At 40.0% G+C, this 14,251-nt stretch overlaps 1 protein-coding gene across 1 annotated transcript in view; it reads left to right on the forward strand.

Moving 5' to 3' along the window:
• LOC122542895 (ras-related protein ORAB-1-like) overlaps positions 1–14,251 on the forward strand; it is a 49,391-nt gene that overhangs the window by 30,666 nt on the left and 4,474 nt on the right. The window contains exons 2-5 of the mRNA XM_043681024.1: positions 2,217–2,289; positions 8,727–8,822; positions 10,922–11,017; positions 12,870–13,001. Of these exons, the coding sequence (XP_043536959.1) occupies positions 2,217–2,289; positions 8,727–8,822; positions 10,922–11,017; positions 12,870–13,001 (397 nt within the window). The remainder of the gene's footprint in view (positions 1–2,216; positions 2,290–8,726; positions 8,823–10,921; positions 11,018–12,869; positions 13,002–14,251) is intronic.

Genomic DNA, 14,251 nt, shown 5'->3' on the forward strand with positions numbered 1-14,251 from the left:
GCTGACTTGTAGTGAAGGGTAGAGATTGTATTGCTGGAAAAGCAGGGTTTAAAATCTTGCAAACCCAGTGAGCTAGCTATGATCCTGTGCTTTTGTTCCTTTCAGGCCTGTGGTGGGTGAAATGTGGGGTAGTGTGTCTTGGTATTGTCATGATGGGAAATCACTCAAGGCCTGTTTAGGTTAGATGACTTTTTCTGATCCTAAACTGGACCAATTGTACTGGCTCAACTTTGGGTGAGTTTTGGACTGTTTGCTCATTATAGCTCAAATAAACAATGGGTTGACCTGCCTCACTTTAATGTGAGGGAAATATTACATCAGAGGTAATGATTTTGAGATGCTGGTGTTGGACTAGGGTACAAAGGTTAAAAATTGCAGCACCAGGTTATAGTCCAACAGCTTTAATTGGAAGCGCACTAGCTTTTGGAGCAACACTCCCTCAAGTGATAGTGGAGGGCTCAATCATAATTTATAGCAAAAATTGTGTTGTAAGTGAAATTATAGGTCTGTTAAGCCTTTCATCTGTTAGAACAGTGATAGTTTCACTATTTCATGTGTAAATCAAAACCTTTTTTAAAGTTGCATTCTCAGGTTAGCTGTCGTCAATGGTGATAGCTAGGCAATATGTTGAAGGTGTTGGCCCTGTGTTCTGTCTACCATGATGTTTAGCTTGTTTTCTCTTTAGATTAGTCAATCTAAACATCATAGTAGACAGAACACTGGGCCAACACCTTCAACATATTGTCTAGCTATCACCATTGTTAACAACTAACCTGAGAATGCAACTTTAAAAAAGGTTTTAGTTTCACTTCTTTAATGTGCAAATCATCACTGTATTCTAACAGATGAAAGGCTTAACAGACAATCAATTTTTAATGTATAATTTCAGTTACATCACACTAAATTTTTGCTATAAATTGTTACAATCAAGCCCTCCACTATCACCTGATGAAGGAGCGGCGCTCCGAAAGCTAGTGTGCTTCCAATTAAACCTGCTGGACTGTAACCTGGTGTTGTGATTTTCAACTATCACTAAGTTTTTTTTAATAATCCAAATGCAGTTTTCAAAGTACATTTCAAGGAGTTCTCTAAGTGTGAAGATGCAGTTTGCACATCAACTAATCCTCAATTGGTCAATTGTAGATATTTTGTTTTCAGTTATCCTGGATTCATTCACTTTGAGCTGTAGAATAAGATCAGTGTGGAGGTGGGAAGTAAGTATGGTTGCAAATGAATGCCGATGGTGATCTCGTGCAGAGATGCAGCTAATAGAGATAATTGAATATAGAAAATACAAAGGCCTTGCATCTTATGACAATGTCAGGAACATTGGGCTTCTGCTCACCATACTTTCTCTTGAATGTTTGCTGTGCCTTCTGAGCTATAGATAAGAGATCAAGTGAGATTAAACTAGATAGCTTCCTGGCCTGCTTCTGTTGTAAATTTCTTCCATGTAATGCTGTTTTACAATTCTTGGGCTAACATTTTCTTTAAGATTAGCAATTGCAGCCTGATGGTAAGCTACCTCAATATTCTGATTCCTTGGTGACTGCAACATTCATTAGAAATGAATTTAAGTCTGTACATTGAGTAATCTTTGCTTGAAAAGATCTTTAAAAACTGGATTGGACCTGGGAGTTTCTTATATTTAAAAAAACTGGTTGCTATTGAACAGGACTCTAACTTGTGCTTTCTGCAAAGTCTCAATAGTACACAGTCAGAACTACCTGATTAAGTTCTGATCATCACTTAGTGTAATTGCTAGACTGTTGATTTTTAGCAGCAAATTGGCCTGAGTTGTGCAGAACTAAAGGTGCAACCAGCAGTCTGACTTGATAGTGTTTTAACATTTTCAAATCTGGTGACCATTACTGATTTAAGGGCTATCAATTTCCTCAATTAGTAGGAGCCTTGTGGCCAAAGTAGTGCCTGGTTTAAGATACTATGAGGAAGAGTAACATCTGTTAAATGAAATACTTGAGTAAAACTTGAACCTTTCTATGGGGAATCTAACTTTCCATCAATGGAAGTACCCATGTTAAATTTTTTAATGTCTAGCTTTTCTCTATTAAAACAGTAATCTTTAATCAGTTCTGGACTTGGGCTGGGAGTGAAATCCCACTCAATGGGAGAAGGTACACTTAAAGGCTGGTTATGTCTATAGTTGCAGAAACACAATTGCTTGCTTTTTTATCTAAACTATTTCTCCTTTTTAGTGACTACTTGTTCAAGCTGCTTCTGATTGGTGACTCTGGTGTTGGCAAGTCTTGTCTGCTGCTCCGGTTTGCTGTAAGTACTTTGTGCATGCTCTTCTCATGAGTAACAATCAGGTCCTATCGCTTGTCCTGAAAAGTACAATTTAAGATAGTATTTGAGATGCTCAAGTTATTTACCCAATTCCCCTTGACCTGCCATATTTCTGAACGCTACTTATTACTGACGAGGTTGCTGTGCAAATCAGCTGAATTGGTAACCTCTAGTATGAAGTGGCTCCCACTTGCTATGATTTGAGAAGCATGCCAGTCCACTAGCAACAAGGCCATCAAAAACAAATACAAAGCCAGCTTTGAATGGCCCCAAAGAATGAATTACAGAATTTAGGACCTAGAAAGTATGTTGTCACAAAGTTCCATTTTGCAATAAATTAATCTTAACACAAGTAAGATTAGAAGAGCTTTGCTGCCCTAATGTAGTCAGTATATTAAACTTCTGAAGTGGTAAGCTTAGCTTGAGGACTTGTACAAATATCTTAATGTTTTAATACTTGGGTCCAAACTTAGATTTATGGACATGATTTTCACTGCTCAACAATACCAAGAGATGGCAGAACATCAACCACTACATGGCCTTCATTGATCTGGCATCACTTTGTCAGTGCTAAGGAAGACCCTGTCAAAAGTAGGCTGTCCAGTGAGATTCATCAGCCTCTTCTATCTGAAAGTCATACAGCACAAACAGAACCTTCAGTCCCACTTGCTTATATTTGGCCCATATACCTCATTTCCTATTCATGTAACAATCTAAATGTCTTTAATGTTTTAACTGCATCTCAATCTACCATTCCATATGAGCCACCCTCTGACAAAGTTGCCCCTTGGGTCCCTTTTATCTTTCTCCCCTCTTTTATTTTAAACCCTAACTTTGAACTATTTTACCCAAGGAAAAGACATTAGCTGTTCACCTTATCTACGACCCTCTGATCTTAACTTCCAAGGTCACCCTCCGCATCAGACACTTCAGTGGAAAATGTCCCAGCCCCTCCTATACCTCAAACCATCTAGTTCCAGCAACATGCTGGTAAATCTCTTCACCCTCTAATTTAATGTTCCATATATGCAGGGCAACTAGAACTGTGCCAAGTACTCACCGACATTCTGTACAAACTCAGCATGTCTCAACTCTATACTGAAAAGGTCTGAGCAATGAAGGTGAGCATGTTGGATGCTTTAACCCTATCTCTTGACAACTTCCAAAGAACTCTGTACCCATCAGGTCTGGATGATTTATCTATCTTCAGACCTTTCTGCTTCCTTATCAGTGGCCACTACACTCCTTACTCCTAACTGTCAAAGTTGGTACACCACTAGTGCTTTCCACTGAATACTACAAAGCACTTTACTTCCCCTGTCATTTCTTCCATTACTTTCCAGTCTCATTCCTCAGTGACAGATGTTGGATGGTCCCCACTGGTGATATGACTGAATCCTTTACAGTCAAGAGATGTCATCACCCTCCTCACTGTCTCCCCACTATCCAGAGCAAGCTTCCCAGTGATGTGGACACTGTCTACAGCATTGGTAAAATTTCAAACTCAACCCCCAATTGAAATCTGGAAAACTTTTTAAAAAGCTGGAAAAGCTCACCTGATCCAGCAACATTGAATGGAAATCAATTATGCTTCAGGTCTGGTGACCCTTTCTCAGAGCTGATGATAGCTAGGAAAATGTTGGTTCATAGGCAGAAGGCAGGGATGGGCTAAGGAGTAAACATGTGGATAGAGCCAAAGGGGGAGAAGAACAATTGGACAAAGGAACAAAAACAATTGGGCTAAAAGGGTGAATAGTTATTTGAGACTTAGTGGCTGACAAGAGTGTAATGGCACCCTGTGGGGTAGGGGGCTAGGATATGAAGAGTTCAGGCTTTAAAATTATTTAACTCTGCATGAAGTCTGGAGGGCTGCAGGCTCTCCAAGCAGAAAACATGGTGCTATTCTAGCTCGCCGAGCTTTGTAGGAACATTGCAGCAAGCCAGAGGTGGAGACTTTGACCAGGGAATGGTGGTAAACTGGCAGGCAACTAGAAGCTCTCTTGCAGGCAGAACTACTCCCCTGCTGAGTGGTCATCCAACTTCATCTTTCCCGATATATAGAGGAGAGCCCATTGTGAGCAGTGAATGCAGTAGACTGGATTGTCTGGAAGGTGTTTCCTCTGGATACTGAGGAAGAAGGTAAATGGGCAGGTGTTAAACCTTCAGTTGCAGGGAAAGGTGCCCTTGGGGTGTGGTCTGAGTGAAGGAAGAGTTGGCCAGTGTCTGAAGGAATGGTCCCTGCAGAAGGATTTGGAAGGGAATGTCTGGTAGCATCTTGGTGGCTGGTTGCATTGATGCTGGTGATATGGCAGGTAAGGACAAGGGAACCCTGTCCCTATTGCAGAGAAGAGGGGGTGAGGGTGGGAGTGCAGGAGGTGTCAGACCTGTTTGATCCAAGTTGACAAGTGCTGGCAATCCTATTCATCCTAGCCAAATTGTTATCCATGCTTTTGTCCAACTGTTCTTTCTACTGGTGCTATCCCTACCTATTGTTTACTCCTTTACTCCCTCCGTTACCTTTGCATAAAAACCATTTTCCTAGATACTATCAGTTCTGAGGAAGATCACCAGACCTGAAATGTTTTCTCTTCAGAAGCTGTCAAACTTGAGCTTTTCTAGCAACTTTTTTGTTTAAAACAGGAACTTTGTTTGGAGCATCAACATGGAGATGACAATATCTGAAAATCCTCCAAGCCTGTCTCAATGCCTTCATAGAAATTATAAAGAATTGGTCTTGGCCTCAAATAAATTTCTTAGCAGCTGGTCTTAGGTCAGCTTCCAGTAATGAACATTTAACATGGAAGCTACCTCCATCTAAGGCTGGTATTGATTAATTGCCACATCTAATCAGAGATGCCTTTGGACACCCAAGGATGAGTCTTTGACACATTGTGCTTATACCAAAAATCTACTGTATAAGGGAGTTGCACCTTCCAACTACATATGGCTGTGGAACTTGGACTACAGAGACATCCTAGAGACTCTTGGAAGTTCCATTGCTGCTGTTTGAGATTGTGGATCAGCTAAGAGGCTTGGTGTATTAATACTAGTATTAATACGTGTGGCCTCCTCTATATTGGGGAGACAGGCCGCCTACTTGCGGAGCGATTCAGAGAGCACCTCTGGGCCACCCGGACGAACCAACCCAGTCACCCTGTGGCACAGCATTTCAACTCCCCCTCCCACTCCACCGAGGATATGCAGGTCATTGGACTCATCCACCGCCAAACCACAACAACGCGACGGTCGGAGGAGGAGCGTCTTATCTTCCGACTGGGAACCCTCCAACCACAGGGGATGAACTTGGACTTCACCAGTTTCTTCATCCCCCCTCCCCCCACCTTGTCTCCGCCGGATCCCTCCAGCCCGGCACCGCCTTCCTGTCCTGCAGTCTTCTTCTTGACCTCTCCGCCTCCATCCTACTCCGACCTATCACCCTCACCTTGACCTCTTTCCACCTATCACATTTCCAACGCCCTCCTCCAAGTCCCTCCTCCCTACCTTTTATCTTCTCCTGCTGAACACTCTCTGCTCATTCCTGAAGGGCATGTGCCCGAAACGTCGAATCTTCTGTTCCCGAGATGCTGCCTGACCTGTGCTGTTCCAGCAATAAAGTTTCAGTATTAATACTAGTGCCCTTGAAGCAGCTCAGCACCAGCATTGACTGTGATCATGTGGGAGAAAAAAAACACCAGTGGGCTAGCCACATGCTTGATGTCTGATTTTTGAGGAATTCTCTCCAAGGAAGGTTATGAGGAAGACAAAGGACATAGTTTGAAGACCGTCTCGGTTCCTGAAAGAAATTCAAAACTTAGTGCTTGAGGGACTGTTTCTAGAGAAAACCAGGAGCAAATTCCTGTCTGAAGGGAAAATTCTTGAATTCCTGTGAAAAGTACAGGAAAGGAATGTCAATGGTCAAGGACCACTTCCACTCTGCTCAAAGCCTACCAAGTTTTTAAACCAAATGCAGAGTCATCAGCCAAAAAGATCCACCGAACCAATGACCACTTTCTAGGTACACAAGCATATGTGTTAGTGACCATTCTTTCTAAGCAACTATTAGACTCTAAATGAAGGAACACTTTTTATAGCGCACTTTTTTTATTGACCTGTACTACAGCCTAGCAGATATGTAGTGCTTCACAGCCTCCACTCTATTTATTTTTTACCACTTTAGCTGCTTCTCATTTTATACATCTAATTGTTCACCTCTCTGTAGTAGAGTTCCACCATCTCTATATATGGTGTTGTAACTTTAGTGATTGTAATACCTAGTATTGTGCTGCCACAATGGAAGCATTTTTCTGTCAGCCTTGCCAAACTTTAATTGTCTCTGGCTAAGCTAGTTCACTTTCTTGATTTGGATCTTCAGTTCATGTAGTATGAAAATAAAGGCCAAAGATGGTCAGTGGTTTTAATTACACCAATCCAATGATTTTTCCTGCCTTTGGAATGTACTGGTTAAACTCGTAGCCCTTTTCATGGAATGTTGAATTCATTAGCCAGGACAGCATTAACTCCAAAGGTGATTAGTTGCTTCAATGTGACAGAAGGCTGTTTTAATAGTAAAATGCTGTTGTGGCCAAACTGTTGTGGCCAGCTTCAAATCATGGGTGGCTGAGTTCACCCTCAACATATCCTGAAACTGAGTTTTTAAAAAAAATTGCACATTACCTGTCATAATTCTAATATTACAGAACAACTCTGGCTGCTTTTGGAAATGGAAAAGTAGTAAGCATGGGTGAGGCAGGAGAGTTGAGTATCCACTTCAATTTTAACAACCTTACTAACATAACTAAGTTCTCTACTATTGATCTAAGGTGGGAGTAACTGAAGACCTCTTCAAAGGGCTGAGGTGTAAGGGCAACAGTGATCTGTTTGTTTTCAAAAGATGCAGTCTTTATATTTTAGCTATAAATGTTACAGTTGTGGTTATATTGCAATTAAGAGGCTTATGCACTTTTGTACCGAGGTCCATCCAATAGATGCACAGGACACTTTGCATTATCAATTTTTTATTACAGCTAGTCCAGGAATAGTGAGTCTTGATTTCCAACATGCTACCTTGGAGGCATGACGACAAATATGTCTTAAGCTCTCTCCTGTGCTTGCAAGCTGTAGCTGGTATGCCATATAATCACTAAGTGCTTTATCCTGGCTCCACTCTCTTGCCAAAAGTTTGGTGGAGAAAATAGCAGCAAATCCAGTCCTCTCCCTCAAGTTTGTTTTTATTTTTACTTGAATGTTTCTGGTTTGAAAGTCTACGGTCTAGTCTTTTGGCTATTGTGATTAATTCCCAGTCAATCCAATAGGGCACTGAATTAATGTCCTCACTTGCCCCTAGTTGAAGACACCATAATGAAGTAAGGGATTAGGGTGATTGGCTGAAAAATATTTTAAGTTCAGGATTCTGGGTCCAGTTCCCAGTAGTTTCATCTGGTTTTAAAATGGCAGCATAGTGAACTTGCAAATCTTTCAAGTGGTTTTCATGGCTTCTAACTTATTTTCTTGGGCTCATTCAGAAGTTCCTTTTAACTTTCAAATCTCAAAGTCCTTGATCTCTGCCCGGCCAGACCACAGGAACTGTATTGATTTTAGTGACTATCTTTTTAGTCTGGATATGGTTCATCTCTTTTGGCTGTAGTCTTCTATCCAAGACTCTTAAGATCAAAAATTTACTCCACCTGATCCATAAACTCCAAATGAGGTTGGAATCCATCCTCCAATTCTGGTTTGTAGATTTTTTCATTGCATCCAACAATGAGAAGTCATTCACTTCAGTTCTAATGTTCATGAATTGCTACTTATTCTCCAGTACTGCTCATCAGATACTGTCAAAACCTTTACCACTGAGTCTGCTTCCCTTGGATAAGTTTGATTTCTAAGTGTGGCATGCTTAACTGCAGTCTTAGAATTTTATGACCTGTAGAATTGTTCAATTTTAATTTGAGGTGCTATTATTTCCTTGGGCCACTTCTGATCTTTCCCTGTCTGCACTGCTTTACTATAGCACATAGATTGTGGTAACTCTTTCAATAACCACATGAACCTTTAAAATCACTGGCTGCTTCACCTTGTTTATATGCTTTTCAAACTGAACAGAATTGTTAACTCTCTTCAGTCATTGGTTTCCTGTTACTTTGAGAACCATAGACTATTTATTTCGTTACAGGATTGTGGTTTGTCACTATTGGTGACAGTAAGCTTATTTTTAACACTAAATTCAAGCAATTTAAATTTATAAACTTGGGTGGACTTTTAATCCCTGTGGATTACTTATTTTGGATGAACCAGAAATATGAATGCCTCTTCATTATAACAATCTACTTCTGATAAGTTTCAGGTGATGGATGTGTTCGAGACAGGAAGTAGAGGAGTGGTACTACCTATCTCCCTCATAAGCCTGATTTCTTTTTCAGGATGATACATACACAGAAAGCTACATAAGTACCATTGGTGTCGACTTCAAAATCCGGACCATAGAATTAGAGGGTAAAACTGTTAAACTACAGATTGTAAGTATCTTTCTGGATTATAGTCAACACTTTTTTGACAGTCTAGTTCAACTTTATTTGCTTTATGATCTTGTTAAAGGTCAAACTCTTGTTGTTTACTCCCAATTATATCAAACAATAACTTTAATTGTCTAGAGCTTGAATAACTATTGCCATTTCAGAACTTGCAAGAAAATCAAATTTGATCAGACCTGTGGGTGTGGTTTCTTTGGCTCCAGGTACAAGAATTTATGCACTTGTGGGGTGAGGTGCATGAGTAGGTTGTTCATATTTGAATTGGGTAACACTTGCTGTGCAGTGGCTTTTCAAGTGTTTTGTGCAGATGAGGGGAAGAATGTAGCCTTGTTCTAGTCCAAATCCAATATAAATACTGTGGAGACTTAATCCATGACTTCCATTGTGCAGGCAAGGAGAAATTAAGGTGTTGTGCTTGTGATGCAGTTTCTGGTGATCACTTCAAATAGAACCCTTGAGCCATCTTCTCATTGTCTATTGTCTAACACTTTATTACAATAAACACATTTTTGGCATGGACAGAGCATAACAATTCAGGTAGTCTTGGTAGCAAAATTTAAGCCTAGAGCATTGGAAAATCTCAACTGGAGGGAACAATAAATTTTGTGTTCATGTCAAAAAACTAGATTCTGTCCTTGCTATACAGCATCCCTGTGTTCTGAGGGGTTTTCCAATGCTCTGGAGTTAACTTTGCTGCCAAGACTACCTAAACTGTTGCACTATTTTTAGTTCATAGTTTTATTACTGGGAAGAAATAAACCATTCAAACTGCTTTGACACTCTTCATTGTGACAGGGTTAGATTTCTCTCAGCTGGATGGGATGGTCTCCAAAAACATTAACTTATCAATTCTCCTTTTAGTATCCCAAACAAGCTGGGACTCTAGTTCTAAGCTTCTGTTTGTGAAGATGAAAAAGATCTGTTCTGATTAGAATATTTCTAAATATTCTATTCTAATTGGCAAGAAATTCTTCAATTGAATATCATTTCTAGGAGGCTTGATGAACTAGTTCCATGCCTTGGAATACTTAGTTTGAGGTGGGGGGGAGAAAATATGGCAGAACTGAACAGTCTTTAACATGGAGTTGAGGAGGAATGCCAGGATTTGCTAATTGATTCAGTGAATGGTTGAGGGAAAAGTTCTGATGAAAAAGCTGGCTGATTGGGGTGGGTTGGTCACTGGCCTAGTATCTTGTATCCCTTGGTTGCTGTGAATTCTCCTGTGGTCAGGGTTCTAGAGGTGGCAGATATTGAGCACTTTTCAGAATACATAAGAGCAATTACAATCCAGTTATACTGTAAGTTTTGGAATCCTTAATTGGGAAAAGCTATCAATGAGTGCTTTGAGTTTCTTGTATAAACAGCAACCAACTTGATTTTTACCTCTATCCAAGGTTAGAGGGTTTGCACTGAATGCTGACAATTTGCCATGGTGGATGACAATTTTGGGGGCTTGTGGAATAGGAGCGTCAGTATGAATTTAATAAAGTAACCGGAATGATTGCGATGAGGGATTTGGGCTGGAAAGTTTTGTTCTCCATGGAACAAATTGAGGAAATGTTTTGATAGTTGTGGAAGATTTGACACCTTTTGGAAGGTAGACTCTTCACTAATCCTGTAAGGACAAGTAACATGAAGCAAATCACTTGGAAGGATTTAGGAACATGGTAATGGAGTTCTAATGAACTTGCAAGTTAAACTGATTTTAATACCCTGATGCCAAATGCTTTCCTTTGGACACCGTTTAAGCAACTGGTTTCTGAAAGTTTGATATAAAGGGGACCTAAGGGACAATATTTTCAGAGGGTGGTGTGTATGGATTGAGCTACCAGAGGAAGTGGAGGCTGGTATAATTACTATTAAAAGCATCTGGATAAGAGTAGGAAGCGTTCAGAGGGATTTTGGCCAAGTGCTGGCCAATGGGACTAGACTTAATTGGGATATCTGGTCAGCATGGATGAGTTGGACAAAAGGGTCCAGGTCTGTGCTGTACACCTAACTCTATAAATCCTTGTTGCACTCAATTACTTTGTTCAGATCAGGACCATTGACATTGTTTTAACAAGTTTTATAACCTGTTTCAGTGGGATACAGCTGGACAAGAGCGCTTCAGGACCATTACTTCCAGTTACTACAGAGGAGCACATGGGATTATTATTGTGTATGATGTCACAGATCAGGTAGGATGGGCATTAATTACCTATTTAGAATAGTGATATGGGACAGTTGCTTCTACATTACTTTCCCACCTTTATGTAAGGAATGATGTAAGGAATAGTTAAACCATTAATGTCTAAATTGATCCATTTACCTTGGTAAACAACTGAGCTTCATACATAACAATCTAACAGACTACATGAGAAATCTGGACTAGATGGCTTTGCCTTTTTAAGGAAGCCGGTTGGGAACTTGAAATAACTAATCTGAATTGTCTCTGGGAGCTAAAGTTGGATGGCTGTCTTTATAATTGGAACACCAGTTAGTGCAATGGCATGTACCATTCTGAAACTGCCAATTCCAAACAAAATGCTGAGTTTTGGTCCAGATCTAACTTTAACTGCATCTTGTTTCATTCAGTTTGAATCGTGAAAAAATCTGAACTTTGAGGCTTTGTTACTTGTTTGCAATCCTGATCTGATTTTGGTTCTAGAGTTTGTGGTTTGTCTAGACACCTTCTCCCCAGACTACAATCCTGAATTTCTAGGCGTATACTCTACAAAAACTGTAACCAGTAATCATTCACACTTGTGCTCTAGAACACACCTAATCTCTACCTTTGTCTTAAACTGATGAAATGTTCTGCAACATAGTTTCTGTACTTGGTTCATTAATTCTCTGTTCTATTCTAAGTTTTTGCACTTATTCTTGCCTCTACTTTCAGTCCAATCTTTCCTTTTCATGTACGTGGTCACTAGGTCTGAAGCCAAATTAGTTACTAGTTTCATCTGAGACTTCCTCTAGAATAGTGCTATATTTTTTCCTCTGGCTGGTCCAATTGTGCTGTCTATCTGAATGTTTTAAGCTCCACTCAGCTGCCTTACCTGGCAACTGGTATAGCTCCTTCTCTTCCATCATATGCATTTACACCCCCTTAATGTTGTTCAGTGCTAATCTCTTTCTTGACTTGGCAAGTTACACTCCCACAAATGCTGTAAGATTTACAGCACAGGAAAAGGCCTTTGGCCCATCTCATCTGCACCAGTCAAAAAGCAACCTCCTAGTTACTCTACCTTCCCCAGTACTTTGCCTAGAGCTTTGTGTTGGCATCAGATGCCCATCTCTATTTTTCCTCCAACCCTTTTCTGCTACCTTTTTCTAAGTCTGTTCCCCTGATCATGATCCCTCAAAGGAGGGAATGTGTATATCCCTTGCTGCTTTCTCCTCTGCTTTAAGGGAGACAAGTGTCTTATCAGCAAACTTTCCAGGCCAGGCAGTATCTTGGTATCTCTGCACCCCTCCGATTGCACAATGGTGCATAATCCTGTAATTGTGGCCTAACAAATATTTTAGACAATTCTAGAATCTTTGACTGGAAATGTATACCTGTTATGATCTACACTCTTTTAAAACACTAATGTAGCCTAGACCTAACACTTATTCCAAAGGCAGATGTAAAGTGCAGGTGCAATTGGTGGGGTGTGGAATTAGCTGCTTCAAAACTCCAGCTACTTCTGAATCTAAAAGCTGAAACTAAAAATATTGGTCTGAGCTGACAGTATCCAGCTGGGCTGCTTCTATGTTCCTCAAGCTGTTGTGTAGACTAATCAGCATCTGTCCATCTCTAAAGGAAACCAGGGCAACACTTCAAAGTCACAATCATTATAATGCCACATTCTCATCCTTTTGTGTCCCAGATTACCCCAACCTGTCATGACAAATGAATCCTCCCTGCAATAGGGATGGAGCAGTTTGCTGGAAATGGAATTTGCCACCAGTTTTCTATTTAAAAACACCAGTAACTTGAAGCTGCGTGACTATTTGCTGTTAGATGCATGGTTGTGTGGCTTGATGTTGTTTTTTTAACATTTGCAGGATTCCTTCAATAATGTTAAGCAGTGGCTGGAGGAAATAGCTCGCTATGCTAATGAAAATGTGAACAAATTATTAGTAGGAAATAAATGTGACTTGACCACTAAGAAGGTGGTAGATTATACTACAGCTAAGGTATGTAAATGTTTGCATCTGCTGGGTTTGGTATTCTGATAGTAACTTTGTAAATCTTGGTATGGTTTGAAGAACACTCCAATGAACATGAATACCCCAACCATCTTGGGAAGGAAGCTTTCAAAAATGTAATGCTTGTAGGTTTATATCTTGGATACCAAAGACTCAAAGTAGGGGCTGCAGGGGTAATCTGTGTGGCATGCTGCAGATTTCTGCAAGTCTGATTAGTAGCTAGAAATTAAGTACCTGCTTTGAGGGGAGAAAAGCAGGTAGTTTTCCTAATCTGAATTTCTATTTTGATTTGACTGTGTAGCACCCCAGACTGGAGCAAAATCTAGTCTAGCAGACTTTAAGAAAAGTAGTATTTGTTACAAAAGCAGCCCCAGTTACTAGAAGCTATTGAATTGACTTTATCATTTTGGAGTTGCATTGAAATGGCAAAGTTTAAATGGAAATTTACCCAATTTGATTAGCTGTCTCTGGAGAGTTCAAAATACCCAGTTTATTTCCAGGTAGTGTTTTTTAATTTTGGTGGGTAATTTGTGTAATAAGTCTTTGTGTTTATGTTTACAAAGGATGACAACACCTTAACAAAAGGAAGTAAATCCTTGCATTTTCTGCTGTAGAACGTTGGAGAAGATGTTGGGAAATATTTATGGCTGTCTGTCTTGTCATCTGATTAGTGTCAATTTTCTACAAGCTCAAGTTCTTTAAATTAAAATTGCAGGTGGAAATAGATATTTTTCAATGAGTGGCTGTCTTGTTGCTCAGGTGGCATTTTTTTAAACCAAATGAAATAAACTTTACCAGAAAGCTGGAGTTGTGACAGCAACAGCCTACGAATAAAGATAGATACATGGCTTCAAATTTCACCAATATTCTGGAGTGCTCTCAGACAATTTATTTGTCATCAGGTCACTTCTAACTCTGGATCTTCAAATTTCCAGGTTGTGTTTTGGTCCAGATCAATGAGACCATGAATAAAGTTGTTGTATTGCTACTTCCTGAATAGGCTCCCAGAAGCTCCACTTATTGGACAAATGTTCTTTTCAGAAAAATCTAGTGGCTGATGCACTTTTGTGGTCACTAATGCAAAATTGACCCTGGTATTTGTAGGCAGAGGTAACTTGCTCCAATCTGATCCAGTGCAATGGCTATTACTATGGCATTTGAAAAGGGAAGCAAATGTTCAGTCAGAATCTAAACTAGGAATTAAGCACCACAGCTGCTGGAGATCTGAAATTTTAAAA

The sequence above is a fragment of the Chiloscyllium plagiosum genome, chromosome 41 (assembly GCF_004010195.1).
Source record: "Chiloscyllium plagiosum isolate BGI_BamShark_2017 chromosome 41, ASM401019v2, whole genome shotgun sequence".
Taxonomy (NCBI): domain Eukaryota; kingdom Metazoa; phylum Chordata; class Chondrichthyes; order Orectolobiformes; family Hemiscylliidae; genus Chiloscyllium; species Chiloscyllium plagiosum.